An 18,667-nucleotide genomic window follows, 5' to 3' on the forward strand; every position below is an offset into this window, starting at 1 on the left:
GAGCTGTGTATCTAATCCTATCCTGTGTGATACTGTATACTGAGCTGTGTATCTAATCCTATCCTGTGTGATACTGTATACAGAGCTGTGTATCTAATCCTATCCTGTGTGATACTGTATACTGAGCTGTGTATCTAATCCTATCCTGTGTGATACTGTCTGCTGAGCTGTATCTAATGCTATCCTGTGTGATACCGTATACTGAGCTGTGTATCTAATCCTATCCTGTGTGATACCGTATACTGGGCTGTGTATCTAATCCTATCCTGTGTGATACCGTATACTGAGCTGTGTATCTAATCCTATCCTGTGTGATATTGTCTGCTGAGATGTGTATCTAATCCTATCCTGTGTGATACTGTATACTGAGCTGTGTATCTAATCCTATCCTGTGTGATATTGTCTGCTGAGCTGTGTATCTAATCCTATCCTGTGTGATACTGTATACTGAGCTGTGTATCTAATCCTATCCTGTGTGATACTGTCTGCTGAGCCGTGTATCTAATCCTATCCTGTGTGATACTGTATACTGAGCTGTATCTAATCCTATCCTGTGTGATACTGTATACTGAGCTGTGTATCTAATCTTATCCTGTGTGATACTGTATACTGAGCTGTGTATCTAATCCTATCCTGTGTGATACTGACTGCTGAGCTGTGTATCTAATCCTATCCTGTGTGATACCGTATGCTGAGCTGTGTATCTAATCCTATCCTGTGTGATACCGTATGCTGAGCTGTGTATCTAATCCTATCCTGTGTGATACCGTATACTGAGCTGTATCTAATCCTATCCTGTGTGATACCGTATTCTGAGCTGTGTATCTAATCCTATCCTGTGTGATACCGTATACTGAGCTGTGTATCTAATCCTATCCTGTGTGATACCGTATACTGAGCTGTATCTAATCCTATCCTGTGTGATACCGTCTGCTGAGCTGTATCTAATCCTATCCTGTGTGATACTGTCTGCTGAGCTGTATCTAATGCTATCCTGTGTGATACTGTATACTGAGCTGTGTATCTAATCCTCTCCTATGTGATACCTTCTGTTGAATTGCTGGAGCCTTAAAGGAACATTCTGAGTAAAAATGATACCTAGTACACATCGCTACGCTGAAGTCAGACCCAAAGTGATGGCACATCCTAGCGCTAAAAATGGGAGCCCCCCCCCTTCAATCTACATAAATGTTAAATAATTGTATAATACCATATAAAGTTGAGTTACATTTTATATATAGCTCAACTCCGGAGCTGTATTCTTAATTCTGCTTCTTTCCTCTATGAGCTCAACAGCCAGATCTGTAGGTTAATGCTCTCAACTTGCACATTGTAACAAATCATCAGAACTGATTTCGCTTGCAGAGGATTGTTTAGACTGGATACAACTGTAACAAACCCTCAGCTGTGAGAAGGACAGAGTCAGGATAAGTTTCAGCCTATGGACGGATTCTGTTTCCTTTTACTGATAACAAGCAGAGATCTTGGAAATAGTGAGGAGCTAAAATATATTTATAGGTATTTCTCCACCCACCGCCATCTATCAGCCCGACAACCCCGTAAGAGCTCACAAGGTTTGTCGCTCCCCTTCCCGCACCCGTCAGAGTTTTCCTCCTCTATACAAGACGAAACAGAAGCCCCCCTCCCCCTCTTTGTGTTTACCAGTTTTAGAACTACAGCTTCCAGCCCGCTCTGGCAGCCTGACTACAACTGGAGACATTGCCAGGCATGCTGGGAGTTGTAGTTTTGCAAGAGGTGGAGTTCCCTGCAGCAAAATCAATGAAAAAATAAAAAAATTTAAAAAAAATCTGAAAATCTTGCGAGAAGGTAGAAAGAGATTTACTATTTTGCAGTCACACTCTGCAGTGATCCACAGATAAGGAGTCTGGTGTATTCAGTGCAGTCAGGAGGAGGCGCAGCAGCAGCAGCGGCGGGTGTCAGCTCTGAGGCACAGGAGGGCGCCGTCTGCTCCTCTACACATTTCAGTCTTGGCCGTAGCCATAGGCGGCCATCGAAAGTAGAGTGAGGAGCGTGCAGGAGCCAGGGAAAGTAACAGGAAATCCCCACAATTAAGCTGATTGTTCCCTGAAGGACACACAAGTGTTCAGTTATATCTGCTTCTGGAAAAGCTGAGTGGCCACGTATAGGACCGCTGTTTTTACCACCCAGCTTTCCCAAATGGTTGAGACTAGAGTGCAGTGGTTAAAGTGTGTTGCGGGTCCAGTAGGAGGCGCTGTCTCAGTTCTGGGCTGCCCATCACAGCTAACATGGCCTCTATGTATTGCTGCAATGTGACCAGTCTCCCCCATAGATGACCCAAACCCCCCTGGTTTGACACAGACTCCACAGCCAAGGCAGCGCCACCTGCTGGATCCAGGCCAGGGAGAACCTACTTCCAACCCCATTCCATTCTAGCACTTAGCTTTCCCAAAGCCCTGAATGGCAAATGAACCCAATTATACAATGATGTAGGAACAAAGAATATATTACAATACAGACTTGCACCTCAGAGCAGTAGCAGGGCTGATAACCCAGCTTTTCCATTAGCAGATATAGCAAGAGTTTCAAATTTTCTTAAAGGGGAAATGCTCTTTAAGGATTATCAGTGATCTCCAGCTATTAGGCGACAACCTGCACCCTGCTTCTGTGAGTGGGATTGATGAGGGACACCTCTGAACGACATGGTCCATAGAGCAGGGGGAGGAAAGATCTTCTTGGAGGCCCCACCCCCTACCCTGGCATTAGCTGGACGCCTCCTCTGCCGGCACTGGGGAAGCCTCTGTCGGTGCCGGTTCCGAGCTCTGCTTGTCTTTGATGTCCTCGTCCTCGTCTTCCTGGGGGTAGAGGTCGGGGTATTTCTGCATGCACTCCTGCATCCCCCTGAACTGCTCCAGACAATCTGAGCCCTTCACCTCCTCCTGGCTGTAGTGGAAGCAGGAGAAGGCCGCTTTAAACTGCTCCCCACACGGTCCGCTGGCCATACCCCCCAGGCACGGGCAATTCCAGTTAATGTCTCCATTGGGGAGAATCAAACCTGGAAAAGCAACAAAAAGTAAGAAATGTCAGTGTTACTGAGTAAGGCCCTGCCTGTGGAGATGTAGAAGAGCCAGACATGTTGTGATAAACCTAAAGATTTTGGGCCTTTTCCTCTGTTGCTGGGTTTTGAGATAACACACTTTCTGGTATGATGTCAGAGCTGTGCTGTGTGCCCTGACCCTCACTACTGCTCCTCCTTCCCTCTCACAGCAAGCTACTCACAGACTCAGAGAGAAGAGCAGCTGCATCCCCCTCCTCCCTGCCCAATATTTTTTGGTTTACACTCTATTTGTTTTTGGGACTGACTAAGCTTCTGAAAATTTCCAGAGATTGTGAAAGGAGGGAAAAAAGGACTACAGGCTGATGCCACTTATAGGGGGTTTATGGTCCCAAATAGATTTCGATACTGATCCACAGAATAGGCCATCAGTTTGTGATCCTCCAGGCACTGAAAGCTACACCAGTGGACAGGGAATTGCCTAGTAAAGTAAGAGGGGCACTGCAGCCCTGTCCATTGTATGGTGGTAGCGCCTCGCCTATTGCTGCAGAGCTGCTTCCACTCCCTGACCACTGCTGTAGCTTCCAGCTTAGCAGATATACATGGGTTCCGGGTGTCAGACTGCAGATCAGACATTGGCGACCTATCCTGTGGATCCGTATCAAAATGCATTTGGCACTGGAAAACCCCATTAGGATTTTAAGATGCCATTTAGCCGTTTCCAAGCTGGTAGACCACAGCGAGCATACATCATTGCTTATAGCGAAGCTTCTTTGCCATACAGAGTAGATGTAATGGGGCTCATATTGGTCATCACCCAGTTTTCCTAGAGAAAGATAAATCTAGGAAACTGCTGAAGTGCAATCCATTACCACTAAACAGAGGAGTGTGGCTCAAGAACTTACAGTCTATGGAGTTATCCTACTAACAACCCTGTGCATATAGATAAGAGTCTGACATCGGGGCACCAACTGCTGGACCCCCTGTTATTGGAGCGGTAGTGCACGTGCAAGGCCATTACTGTATTTGCTTCTGTGGGACTGATGCAGCGCTGCACCCAGTGATCTCCATTTTTCCCATAGCATTGAATATAAAGATTACGAACCTGTTCAGCTAATCTTTGGGGATCCAAGCAGTTGGACCCCTACATTCAGACAAGATGGGAATACTCCTTTAACTAAATTTTGGTAACCTTGGGAGACAACTCGGAGTTCTTGTCCTCTTCTGCCCCTGCCCATTCATTACTACATCCCTGTGTTTACATTGTGTCAGTATATACTGCACATCTGAATAACAATAGGCATCCTGGGCACACATGACAGATGGCGGCGGGGCCCGGGTTGCCTGAGCACCACAAGGTCAGGGCACTCTCCGCCCACATGTTATCTATCCCCTGGAGGAAGGAGGAGCGGCCACAGGGCCCTGGAGTAATTCCCCCTGACCTGCGGTTAAGGTTGTGGGTGACATAATGCTCAGCAACATACACACACAAAGCTTTCTGTAATGCCCGGCCATGTTTTCAATCTTTTCGAGGTCAGTGGCAGCTTTAGACAATATCTCCCACCCGGCAGACCCCCCTTCCTTTAATACAAGTGACAGGCAGGATGAATCCGACTATTCATGTCTCGTTGCCAGCTGCAGCCCGCCCGCTACACCAGTCCTTTCAGGAGCAGTCAGCCAATGATGGATGGCATTAACCCTTCAAATCCTTAGTGCCAACCTCAGGAGCGAGACCCCTGGGCCAGGGATTGTGCGAGATGATGTAACAAGTGTTACAGGTCTAAACTGTGACCAAATATTACATGCTGCATATACAGAAGCTGCTGCTTAGTATTTTATTCTCCAGTCACACAGAAAGCAGAGCTCATGACATGTACAGTGTTAGATCCCAGCTCTTAGGTCACGTGATTTAACGCATACCCATGCAAAAGGGGAACCAGGGGAATTTTTTCTTTGGATGTGACTGGAGAAGAAAATGAGACGCTCAAATGATAGTAAAGGAAACCATTGACAAAATGATCTGACTCTCTATATAGAGGTTAACCTTGCACCAAAGCAGATGCGACCTCCTCTATGGAGACATGGAAGGAATCTTGTAGGTTAAAGTACCGTAATATCGCGCCAATCCATTTGAGAGCTGGCATCACTAGGCCTCCTGTCTTTCTGATGCCAGTGTCGTCAGCCTGTGCAGGCGATATGCAAGCTGTGGTCGTGTTGTGATGCTATATGTCTCTGCAGTAGGTCAGTGCATGCTGGTGCTTGTAGTTTCACAAGCGTGAACATTGCTACATCACATGTGTCCCTGCAATGGACATCAATGCGAATCATCTGTGAAGCTTCGAATACTTACACCCTAAGGTGTGTAAATCATCACTTTATATAGAATCCGCCTCACCAAGCTCCATGGAACTAAGCGGCCTGCGTCCGTAGCCCCGCCCCCTTTAATGAACACGTACAGATAATCCGAGGGTACGTGCTTTCCATACCAGGACATGCTTAGAGACATCCGCTGACTCTGCACCATGGGATAATCTGGTTTTTGGATCAGGGTCCATTTCCAATTTAACTCTTTGCAGCAAATCAATTTTTTTTTTTTTTTTTGCTATCTGCTCAGTCTGGAGACAAAAACATCCAATGAGTCATTATAAGCCGGTCACTGATGCCAAGTCTGCCGAGGGTGAATTATGTGGTTGTGTGATACACAACTCCCCCAAAGGAGAAGGGAAAAGTGTCCCAATCCTGCCCCCTGGAGACAAGTTATAGAACTACGCCTGTTTTCCAAAACTAGAATAGAGTAGGGGAACATACAAGTGCACAATTGCAACAAAGGTGCAATCCCATTCATTAAATATGGCCATGAATTACTTGTTCTATATCTATCCTACCCCTCCTCCCCCCTCAAAATCTCTGAGACCAACTTAGGCTTTACATTAAAGAACTTCCTAAAACACAACACCTTAATATACTTGCTTTGTGTTGTAATTTTGTCAACACCTTCCTGATGGTGACGCCCTTGAAACCAGACATATCTGTAAGGTCAAACAGACTTGTAGGACAGACCACACAAGTCCTTGGTTCCCCCTCATATATGGGACAGTCCCCCAAGGAATAAGGCCTTAGTACATGATCTCCGCTCTCCAAGCTATGCCGGGCTGTTGAGTTGGTAGGCAAAACCTCTGAAGCCTTCATAAATGGCTGAAAGCTACGGTCAGACAAAAGCAGGAAAAATCCTAATTCATTAAAAAGCCAGTGACTGATTCCTATGAAAGGAAATATGTAACAAACAATATTATAATTATATATAGTTCATTATACTATATTAATAACTGACCTAAATAATTCAATAGGTCATCAGTATGTGATCTGTGGGGAACTGACGCCTGCAGCCCGCACAGATCATGTGTTCTAGTGCCACTCCTATGATTTGCAGCCCGTCCACTAGCAGTTTATGGCACCTGGAGGCTCCTGGAGCCAATAATCCTGCAAATAAGTCATCAGGATGAAAATTCGATTTGGGGCCTGAAAACCTCTTATTATTATTATTTGAAACTGGAGTCAGAGACTTTATTCTGACTCTACCCAGATATGATCACGACTCCAACTTCACTGCCCTGAAGGCCTGTTGACCCTAGATCTTCCAGACAGAATGGTCTCCATTGTTTATCCAATAGATACAGTCATAACAGAATCAATTAGCCCAATTGACATTTTACTGCAGAGGCAATTACCTGAGATCAGGAGACTATAACATGATGTGCCTGCAGTACGCTCATGTAAGAGGCCACATAAAAATGGCCGACTGGACAAGCGCAGTCAGCTCTGTCCAACGCGAAGTGGCAGAGGCGACTGAGCATGTGCAGGATTTGGATCCCGATAACCTGTGGGTGCTGATGCTGCAGAGACACGTCAGCACAGGAAAAGAGAGAATGCGCTGGATCAGAAGAAAGAAGACAAACCAGAGAAATAAAGGTAGGAGAGGAATAGTCTCTCTAAAGGCTTTTCCGTGAAACATCATTTTTCTAATGATAGAATCCCTTTAATGTCCATTGCTCTAATCCTGTGACAGAGGCGAGCAATAGTGAGAATCCCCCCTAACACGCAGGAAAGGACAAGACAGGACAGGGGAGAGATTTACCACTACCAATCTTTTTAGCTTAAGGAGCATTGACTAGACTGGATGGTTTTCAGTAACCTATAGGACGCTTTACAACATACATTAAATACCCCGGATCCCAAATAAATAACGTCACCGACCTTGGTCTTCGTAAGGGTCATTGGGGTCATCAGGAATGAGCTCCGCACTGCTTGGCGTCTCGTGGTCTTCCTTGGTTACAAAGATAATTTTATCCTTTCCTGGAATAATCACAAAAGGTGTTAGAAATAACAATGCCCCTGAATTAACCATCTCTGTGCTGGACAGAAACACACACTTTCTGTAGGGTACGAAGGATGTGGCTGTAGAATCACCTCTACAATGAGGTTTATAAGCAATATACTGCTGACAGACTCCCTATAACAGGCTATGGTTATAGATGATCATAATAAAGAAAAGAGAACTGTAAATCCCATCACTGTTTGGTGTGACCTTTGCCCTTTGGAGGAGGAGTCCTGGAAGTGATGATCCGGCCCCCACAGATACAGCCCTGATCTCATCATCATCCAGTCTGTCAGGGATGAAGGGATTGGAGGAAGCAACATCCACAGAAGATCTGTGCTTAGTTCTCCAAGATGGCGGTGGAACAACCTCCCTGCCCAGTTCTGCCAAGCGCCGTCTGCAAGTACCGAGAAGAACTGATGGGAGGCAAAGTGCAAAGGTCACACCAAATATCGATGGATTTACATTTCTATTTTCTCCATTCACAATAATAAATGATTAATCCTTCTATTTCTGCAAGCATTATTACGGCACAGCACACCCAATCCCTCATCTGCCTAAAACTTTTGCACAGTACTTTAGACAGATATTCAATTGACAGATACATAGAGTACAATCTGAGCCATAGTATAAGTGATACGTGTCCAATGGCTGTGAGTCACTCCAATGCCAAGCACAGGGTTCCTGTGCCCCCCTATTAAGTAATGGTTGGATCTATGCGCTGCATTCGATTTTGCTACCTCCCTCAGTCCCATTGAAATGAATGGGGCAGCAGTGCACATGTGCGACCATCACATCATTTACAAAGGGGGCACAGGACGCCCAATCGGGGGATCATAGGGATTCCCCTGTTGTGAAGCACCCCCCCCCCCCCCCAACTATATCAGAGAATAAGACACTGTCACTCCTGGGGAATTGGAATAAAAATAAAATGAGTGAAATCTCTAATGAAATCCATTGTTACCATAGTGATAAGGAATGGCCCCTGCACCAGGACACTCAATATCAGCGCTGAGAGGAGTTGCCCTTGAAATGCATTAACCCCTTGTGCCTCTCTCTTCCCTGATTTACCCAGCTGCTTCTCTCCCAGACTCCATTCCCTGCCCCCACATCCATCGTTTCCCTGTCTGCCGCCCTCTTCCCAGCTCTCCCCTCCCGTCCTCGGCACCTCTTGCCCCCTCATGCCCTTCCTCACCCTCCTGCCTGCAGTAGGACATGGCTGCAGCTCTGTCACACTGTGCCCGGCACCGCGCACTCTGCTCACGTCACACGAAGAGACACCGAACATATGAAAGCCCCCTGCGGTGCTGCCCTTGTCATTGCCTGTATTAGATGACCTGGTTATCAGAGATGATTGACTTCTTCTGAGGCCCACCACATCATGTCGTGTCACTGAACCATAATCTACAGACAGACATTCCAGAAGGAACAGCTATCGGGGTCACCGGAGATTGAACTACAACTCCCATGGTGCAGTGCGCGGCTGGGACCGAGGCGCATGCGCAGATGTGTGCAGGGACAGGGAGGTAACTTTGTAAGAGAGAGGAGCTGGCAATAAGTGAGAGGAGACGTCTGTGCCCGAGGCCCCTGACTTGTAGCCTTCTTCTTCATAGCCAAACATGGCCAGACAGGTGAGTCCTATGACCAGCAGATGGTGCTACATGTAATGGGCTACTTCTGCATTCCAGCTGTTGTAGAACTGCAAGTACCAGCATGTCTAAGCGATGGGATGGCTAGTTGCATGCAGATGAACAGTCCTGGAGACTTCTCATGTGTTTCATGGCTTTAAGACCTCTGTTTGCTTTCAGAAAGTTCTCACAGCTGAGGGTTTGTTACAGTTCCATCCAGTCTACACAGTCCTGTTGAGTTATCCACATCAAACCTCTCGCCTGAGCTAAGTATCTGTTACAATGTGTCAGTCCAGACCTCAGATTGTTGACATTGTAACAAACCATCAGAAGTGAGAAGTCAATTGGCAACGTTCTTATTTACATATATGAGTCATAAGCAAAAAAGTACCCAGCTCGCCAACAACGTCCAGACCTGACATCCACACCCCTGAAATAAGGTGCGCGAAACAAACCGATAAAGCCCAGACCCAGAGAGTAGTCAAACTGATCAGCACCCAAACAACTGGATGCAACTGTAACAAACCCTCAGCTGTGACCTGATGCTCAGTTTTCTGCCTCTGAATGTAAAGGTGAATATTTCCAGCAAACAAAAAAGGCGAAGAATAGAAATAATCTGTAACACTGAGGAACTCTCACCATATATATATACACAGTGACATTGGGTGTGTCTGTTCATCTCCCTCCAGTATGCAGATTCCACCAGAGAACATACCTCCATTAGAAGTGAACCGGCCCCGGGGTTCCTCCAGCGTCTCAGCGATACAGCCGGGGGCATGCTGGTTGGCCTTGTAGCCTTCACCCTGTCATTCTATCTCCTGTTTACTAATGAGGTAAGAAAAGCAGCTAAAATGTCCCTTTAAGACCAGGGTGGTACAACAACTCCTATAGTACAGGATAAGTAATGTATGTACCAGCAGAATAGTGAGCGCAGCTCTGGAGTATAATACAGGATAAGTAATGTAATGTATGTACACAGTGACTGCACCAGCAGAATAGTGAGCGCAGCTCTGGAGTATAATACAGGATAAGGGATGTAATGTATGTACACAGTGACTGCACCAGCAGAATAGTGAGCGCAGCTCTGGAGTATAATACAGGATCAGTAATGTAATGTATGTACACAGTGACTGTACCAGCAGAATAGTGAGCGCAGCTCTGGAGTATAATACAGGATAAGTAATGTAATGTATGTACAGTGACTGTACCAGCAGAATAGTGAGCGCAGCTCTGGAGTATAATACAGGATAAGTAATGTAATGTATGTACTCAGTGACTGTACCAGCAGAATAGTGAGCGCAGCTCTGGAGTATAATACAGGATAAGTAATGTAATGTATATACACAGTGACTGTACCAGCAGAATAGTGAGCGCAGCTCTGGAGTATAATACAGGATAAGTAATGTAATGTATGTACACAGTGACTGTACCAGCAGAATAGTGAGCGCAGCTCTGGAGTATAATACAGGATAAGTAATGTAATGTATGTACACAGTGACTGTACCAGCAGAATAGTGAGCGCAGCTCTGGAGTATAATACAGGATAAGTAATGTAATGTATGTACACAGTGACTGCACCAGCAGAATAGTGAGCGCAGCTCTGGAGTATAATACAGGATAAGTAATGTAATGTATGTACTCAGTGACTGTACCAGCAGAATAGTGAGCGCAGCTCTGGGATATAATACAGGATAAGTAATGTAATGTATGTACACAGTGACCAGCAGAATAGTGAGCACAGCTCTGGAGTATAATACAGGATTAGAAATGTAATGTATGTACACAGTGACTGTACCAGCAGAATAGTGAGCGCAGCTCTGGAGTATAATACAGGATAAGTAATGTAATGTATGTACACAGTGACTGCACCAGCAGAATAGTGAGCACAGCTCTGGAGTATAATACAGGATTAGAAATGTAATGTATGTACACAGTGACTGTACCAGCAGAATAGTGAGCGCAGCTCTGGAGTATAATACAGGATAAGTAATGTATGGTACACAGTGACTGCACCAGCAGAATAGTGAGCGCAGCTCTGGAGTATAATACAGGATAAGTAATGTAATGTATGTACACAGTGACTGCACCAGCAGAATAGTGAGCGCAGCTCTGGGGTATAATACAGGATAAGTAATGTAATGTATGTACACAGTGACTGTACCAGCAGAATAGTGAGCGCAGCTCTGGAGTATAATACAGGATAAGTAATGTAATGTATGTACACAGTGACTGCACCAGCAGAATAGTGAGCGCAGCTCTGGGATATAATACAGGATAAGTAATGTAATGTATGTACACAGTGACTGTACAAGCAGAATAGTGAGCGCAGCTCTGGAGTATAATACAGGATAAGTAATGTAATGTATGTACACAGTGACTGTACCAGCAGAATAGTGAGTGCAGCTCTGGAGTATAATACAGGATAAGTAATGTAATGTATGTACACAGTGACTGTACAAGCAGAATAGTGAGCGCAGCTCTGGAGTATAATACAGGATAAGTAATGTAATGTATGTACACAGTGACCAGCAGAATAGTGAGTGCAGCTCTGGAGTATAATACAGGATAAGTAATTTTAGGGCTACTTTGTACTATGTTGGATACATGTTTGTATAGAATGATGGGTTATGAGTATATTTGTGGTTATCACAGGGTCGGGCAGTACAGACAGCGGCCTCTCTGGACGAGGGACTTTCAGTTGTGGTTCCTATAGGAAATATCCAGCGGCTTGATCCTACAAATGAAGGACATTTGCTGCACTTGACTGGACACCTGCAGACATCAAAGGTCAGTGTGAGACAATGGTGTATGTTGTGAAACTACAACTCCCAGCATGTTCTAAGAGTTTAGGATCAGCCTCTGACTACAATTTTGTCTTGTGACATCTGCTGATCTTTTCCTTTTTGTGATACAATTGTATCTAATGTTGCACATTTGTACTGTGCAGGAATTCTCACATAGTCTCCATGAGACATCACACATAGTAACACGCTTATAACACGCTAGTCACTCCACCGTCTAGGACAGGACTCCGTCTTATATCATTTTACAAGGCTGCACGACCTGCCAAGTTATCTGGGTGTTGCTGCAGCTGAATCATCATTGTGGTTTAGGAGGACACAAAGGCTGTATGTACGGAGAGCTGGACCAATGCCCGTAAGATATTGGTGTTTAATTCCTGAGCTGTATACTGCACCTCCTGCCTCGGTGTTCTCATTATATCCTGCCGGCACACAAGGAGTTAACATTCCCTTACAATGATGAACAATTTGATGTCACTAAAGTCTAATTATTATAATCTGCTACTTTCTATTATTCTTTGTGTTTCCCTCATCAACATTTGTAAGATCTTGCAAGCAGGGAGAGAATCCCCAATCAGAGAGCGGGTGCAGGTGTGATTCTAGCCTGATGCGGTTTCTTCACTGAAATTTTGTAACAATTTTTAATTTGTTTTTTTTTATTTTCTGCAGCCGCTTTTTGACCCAAACTATGGGGTTTCCATGCACTGCGTACAGCTGAAGCGCCAAGTGGAGATGTACCAGTGGGTGGAGTATGAAGAATCCAAGTAAGAATTCTCTATATCATTCATTTTTCCCAGCGAAAAAGCTCATTATAGATCCCCTGGGTCTGGTCACCCATCTTTTCTTGCATCCTGAATTGCAGCTTTCTTTGGTTAAAGGGGTTTTCCAGTCCAAAACTGAGTTTTCATAGTGATGATCTGTCCACGGGATAGGTTACTAGTATGTGATTGTTTGGGATCCAACTCCCGGACCCTACACAGATCGTCCTGGTGCTGGCAGCTGCCTGGTGCCCCAATATGACTTGTATAGGAGTGCTGCTTTCACTAGTAGCTTCTGACATCCAGAAACTTCTAGAAGATTTGATCTGTGCAGCATCCAAGTGTCAGACCCCAGCAGGTCACATGCTGATAACCTATCCTGTAGATATGACATTAGTATGAAAATTGAATTTAGGGCTGGAAAACCCCTTTAAGCAATGACACAGTTCATACTCCCTTTATCCAGACAGTTCTGGGCGATGGCTGTATTGGTAGCCATATGGTTGGTCACCCAGCTTTTCTAGAAGCAGAATAAACAGCTAGTTCTATGGACTGGCCAGCAGTGTCTGTTTAGATAATTTTTGCAAACATTCGGAGCCTTGCTTTACCCTGCAGCGCTGCCTTTGCAGGATTCCATGTGGTTCGCCAATCATGGTGGTGTCTGCAAATCCAACCATATGAAAGGTGCTTTATTAAAGGGACAATACACCTGCCATCTGTCTAGTGTCTGCAGTCTATTGCTCTTTGTTATCCGCCATTAAGGCTGGGGAGAGATACATGGTCCTGATGTCTTCTCTTGTTCTACAGGGAGTATGAAGAAGGAGGAGAGAAGAAGACAGAGACTAGATACACGTACAGTGAGTACCTCCATACCCGGACATCTGTATTACTGACTGTTATCTGTCATGGCTTCTCAGTAATGGGAGCCTTTGGAATACTTGGCGCACATTTTGGTGCATGTGATTGGCACAAGTGATGCCTCCATATTTATTGAGTGAAAGGGAAATTTCCATTTGTGTAACACTCGGAGCCGCTCTGTATCGCACAAGGTTTTACGTCATGTTGAGAAATTTCCTTACACTGCAGATGGGAAATATTACAGGCTCCGCTTTTAAAATATTTGGTAACTTTGGTCATACTTTGCCTATCGCAGTGTCCTATCCTCTAGTCACACCCAAATCTGCATTCAGAATTTTGCTGTTGGAGATAGAAGGCGTCAGGTTCAGGAATGCAGCTGTAGTTGTTATCCTGCAATGTTGCTAGACCTGAGAAATTTCACATTTTGAAGTTGTCCTTGCCATTTTCCTCAGACACTGAATGGAGGTCAGAGGTTGTCAGCAGTCGACATTTTGACAGAGAGATTGCCCATCGGAACCCCAGGTGAGCGCTCACAAGTATCTAATCTGCTAATACAGTGCAATGGCCATAATACATGAGCACAGCAGCCCCCTCTGGTGGCCAGCAGCACAATTCCAACTCCAGCCGCAGCCCCATGCGGTGATATTTTGTTACAATGTAGTCGCTGATCACATTATCTATGGATACAAATGTTTATTTTCCAGCGCCATGGCGGTAGAGTCATACACAGCGGTGGCTGCAGACGTACAGGTCGGAAGTTACTATTTATCGAAGGGTAAGTGGTCGCATGTGTTTACACCTCAATCCCTCTGCCTGGCGGGAAGTAAATAAAAGTAAGGCTCACATGGAGAAATCTGCCACAGATTTGGGAGAAGAGTCTGCCTCCGAATCCATGGCAGATTCCGTCCTGAATCTGCCGTCCATTGCGTTCAATAGGAGGACACATACAAAAAATCAGTGCCTTACTTGATGTATCGGCATTCTGTCACGGCAATCCTGCTGCCGAATACGAATTTCTCTTGGGTTTTCGCTCATCACTTCTTCTGTTTTGACGACATGAACAATAAATTAAAGCAACAGTTAAGGGTTTGTCTAAGACCCCATGTGTATTGGATACGGATGCCCTGCCCTCAGGATAGACCATCAGTATCTCATACCCCCATCCTTCACCGATTAGCTGAGCCGGCGGACAGAATCTATATACAGGGTAGAAGGTCAGAAGCAATAGGAATAGGAACAGAGCCAGAAGCTGTATACAGTGCACAGCTCTGTAGCGATGACAGGGGAACAGCAGCCATGCTCCTGTATACAGTTTCTCGCAGCTGGATCAGCCATTTGGTGGGGGTCCGACGCCCAAACCTTTCACCAATCAGATATTGATGCAGTATCCTGTGTATAGGCCTTAAGTATCCAATACACACGAGGTCTTAGACAACTCCTTTAAGGATGTGGGTGGAACGATCCATAAATTATACATATATGGTGACAGCTCATGTCCCCCAGAGCAGCGCTCTTCTCTCCTTTTTACCTCAAACTTCTGATCTTTCCATTTTTGCTCCAGGACTGATTAATAAGATCGACAACTTTAAGCAGCTGAGTCTGTCTCAGATCAAGAATCCGCACATGGATGTCACCACTGAAGGAAATTACTTCTATCAGAGCGCCAATCCCAAGAACCCAGAGGTACATACCATGAAATCTGATAATCCGGCCTCCTCAGGACCAGCGTGAGGTGTCCGGACCATCAGATATGTGTATAGGCGTCCACTGCCCACCTAGATTAGTATTAGAGATGCCATGGGCACCTGAAGTGTCGGTAACTCCTGGTATTATGGCGTGGGAATATTATTGTCATGTTGGGATTTCCAGGCCATTGAGGCCCAACTAATACTGCAAGTGTTTGGGATTTTCCACTACATAGAAATGAAAGACAGGCAGAATTTTTTAGTGCATTCTGCAACAACAAGTCCACAGAACTTCTGCACGGCTGATTTGCTACAAAATAATTGATAGCATGCAGAAATGTTTGTAAGATCTCATCCACATGGCTTGTACTGTAATCTGCTGTTTATTCTCAAAATGGGGGGGGGGGGGGGTTCACCAAACATAATGGTAATGTTATCGCACTCACATTGAATCTCTCTTGCAGGTGGGGGATTTGCGCATCTCTTTCTGGTTTGCCGGAGTTGCGATGGGAGGCCCAACGTTTGGAGCAGTTGATGCGGTAATTCCATATAATGCTGGCTATTCATGGTAACATCAGTGAGGTGCGAGGTTTTATGTGCCTCATGAGAGAATACAATGGGAACTTGCAAGCACTGGTGGCTTTTTTACAATTGTGGGATATGGATATGTCCTGCCCCATGCCCAGTGTGTCAGCTGTGTTCGGCGGGGTATTCATTGCATATTAGTAAGATATATGAGTAGTGGGGCCCTGACACCCAGGACCCCCACATATCAGCTAGTTGAAGAGGCCTTAACAATTCGTGGCCTCTTCATTGAACTCCAAGCACAGTGCAGCACATATTATAGTAGCTGTGCTTGGTATTGCAGCTCAGCCCCATGCACTTGAATGTGACTGAGCTCCTGCTCTACCATGTGATGGATAAACGTAATGTCATCCTCAAACAGCTGATCAGCAGAATTCTTTATGTCCGACCCCCACACTGATCACATATCAACGACCTATCTTAAGGGTCAGTATAAAGGTCATGTAAAACTCCATTAAAGGGAAAGTTCAACCCATGATTTGGCGCGATTATAATATAAAGCTCCTTTCCACCAGGTGAGCATCATAGCACGGCAGCGAGGAGGAGAACTGGTATCTTACAAGACCAAATCTGGAGACCAACTAGAACTACTGTACATGGGGAGCCACACAGCGGAGGTGCGTATGATAAAAGAGAGTTGGCGGGTGTCTCCCCCTCCCCTATACTTACCATGAGGGGGTGCTGTGTACCTTTCAGGAGATGTTCCATGCAGAGCATCAGAGCAACATCATGAAGACCTGGGCCCTGCGCGCTGCCGGCTGGCTGATGATGTTCGTAGGCATAAGTCTGATGACCAAGATCATCCACACTCTAGGTAAGTACTCTTACATGAGATGGACAAAGTAGTGTAATTATACAGTAATAGCATCCCTTATGGGGTGACCCTAAAGATCAGATGGTTAATGAGGCCGCAGGATTTAGGTGAATGCTGAATATGAAGCATAGTGACTTACATAATATGGGGGGCTGTACTTTGTATTGCAGCTCAGCCCCATTCAGTTGAATGGGACTCTGCTGCTGCTATACCATGTGATCGATGTACACAGGAAAGCGGCTGCAAGAGCTGGGGCTATGTCAAACAGTCTGGTATGGCAGGCTGCTATCTAAGTATTATTATTGTTTATTTGTATAGCACTAATAACTCCATGGTGCTTTACAGTACAAGTTCTGGAAAAGCCCTTTAAGACTGCTAAAACCCATCGTCCTATGTGTTACACTGCAGCTCTACCTCTTTAGACTGACTGCTGTGTATATGCACAAGCTCTATAGTACATCATTGTCCATTGTACTTCTACACTGTATTGTAATTGTCCATACCTCTACTGATGGTTTCCCATTGCTCCTATTACAGTGGACTGGTTTCCTATTGTCCGTGATCTGGTAAATCTGGGCCTCAAGCTCTTCGCCTTGTGCCTCTCCTCGTCACTGTCTCTGCTGACCATCGCCTCTGGCTGGTTGTTCTACCGCCCACTGATAGCCCTGATGCTGAGTGCTGCCGCCATTGGTATAATCCTCCTTGCCCGATCCCGTGTTCCTGCCAAAAAATACCAATAGCAATCCTTCCCTGCTCCCGTCTCGAGCCGAACGTGCTGGTGACAAGGTTACAACGCTCAGTTTGGGGTCAATCAAGCAATAATGTCGTCAATGTAACTTTTTGATACTTTTTATATTGTTTACTGTATGGAATAACTTTGCTTTTCATATCTTGCACTGAGTGTGTTCTCCAGTCACATCCAGAGCAGCTTCTTTGGTCTCTGGTAAGGTCTCCTGACATCACTTTGCATCTTCCTAGCCTGGTGCATTGTTTGACCTGAACTTTTTATTGCAAGGTTTAGCCACTAGGTTTTCAATGCCGCTTTGGATGTGATTGATGTATAACACAACGTAGCTCCTGATCAGAACACTTTATGCAAAGCAAACTCTATGCAACTTTTTATATATAAAATACGACTCCAGGTTTACAGGACATAGTCACTTCCCGTTTATGCAAAACTCCAGTTTTTGCCAAAGAGCTTCTCCCCCTGACCAATAAGGATAGCAGCGCTGTATATCCTTATCTGAAGTACAACATTTTTGAGACCTGGAGCCTCGGACCTCATCACTGCTGGGATATGATCGAGGTTTTCGGCAGTCAGGTGACACATGCAGCCCCTGACTGCTGCGATATTGCAAGTCCCAGCAGGAATGCTTACCTGTATATCACTGTATACAGCCGCAGCTTGTTACTATGCAAGAACCGTCCAGTTCTGCTTTTCGCCACTGCAGATTTTCAGGCACATATGGGAGGCAAACAATGTTCTTAGCCTGTTACCATCATTGGAGCATAGTTACTGGGGTATCATGATATTTTTGTATTTAAAGTGAATTATTTTTTTGCGCTCTATAAAAGTTATTGAAACTTTGTAGAATAAGGTGTAGAGGTGCCAGGACACCCCAGCTCCTAGTCTACGCCTGCTGACCTGGCCAACCAGAAGCATTTACTTTGTATATAGTGGGCACAGTGACGTGGTCATATTGGAAGTTTTACATCTATCCTCATATAGTATTTTCTCAATACGTAACAAAATACAGGAGAGGTTGCAAATTCTTGAAAGGTCTCCATTATCAGACACACAGTATATACTAGTACTTTATAGTTACTGCAAAATGAAGACTCTCAGCATGCTCTGACAGCCTCAAAGCATGAGAGGAGTTGTGGTTTTGTAAGTTCTGGAGGGTACTACTATATAATACCAGTCCGTATGAGTGCCAGATGTACAAGCCTGAACAGTATGGGGCCTAATAGGTCTATACTCATTATGTACATCCGGAGCAGTACTATCACGTAGCAGAGCGGATAAAGACACAATCACATGTAGCTTGTGCCTGGGTGTGGGGGAATAAAATGCACTTTGGTCACATTTGGCTTTTCTCATCTGTAAAACATTTATTTTAAGAGTCTTT

General features: G+C 45.2%; 2 protein-coding genes across 2 annotated transcripts; one reads left to right on the forward strand and one right to left on the reverse strand.

The window, feature by feature from the left end:
* Window positions 1-1,825: 1,825 nt before the first annotated feature.
* Window positions 1,826-8,694, reverse strand: CHCHD4 (coiled-coil-helix-coiled-coil-helix domain containing 4). The gene is made up of 3 exons (XM_075287403.1): window positions 8,605-8,694; window positions 7,289-7,387; window positions 1,826-3,034 (listed from the first exon to the last, which is right to left on the reverse strand). Exons 1-3 carry the CDS (start codon window positions 8,624-8,626, stop codon window positions 2,742-2,744), a joined length of 414 nt encoding a protein of 137 aa, XP_075143504.1. The 5' UTR covers window positions 8,627-8,694; the 3' UTR covers window positions 1,826-2,741.
* A 241-nt stretch (window positions 8,695-8,935) lies between these two features.
* On the forward strand, window positions 8,936-18,651 carry TMEM43 (transmembrane protein 43). The gene is made up of 12 exons (XM_075287071.1): window positions 8,936-9,040; window positions 9,727-9,870; window positions 11,690-11,824; window positions 12,508-12,602; window positions 13,404-13,453; window positions 13,907-13,976; window positions 14,159-14,229; window positions 15,016-15,137; window positions 15,604-15,678; window positions 16,240-16,341; window positions 16,421-16,538; window positions 17,076-18,651. The coding sequence occupies exons 1-12, from the start codon at window positions 9,029-9,031 to the stop codon at window positions 17,276-17,278; spliced, it is 1,197 nt and encodes a 398-aa protein (XP_075143172.1). The 5' UTR covers window positions 8,936-9,028; the 3' UTR covers window positions 17,279-18,651.
* The last annotated feature ends 16 nt before the right edge of the window (window positions 18,652-18,667 follow it).

The sequence above is a fragment of the Leptodactylus fuscus genome, chromosome 9 (genome assembly GCF_031893055.1).
Source record: "Leptodactylus fuscus isolate aLepFus1 chromosome 9, aLepFus1.hap2, whole genome shotgun sequence".
NCBI classification, from domain to species: Eukaryota; Metazoa; Chordata; class Amphibia; order Anura; family Leptodactylidae; genus Leptodactylus; species Leptodactylus fuscus.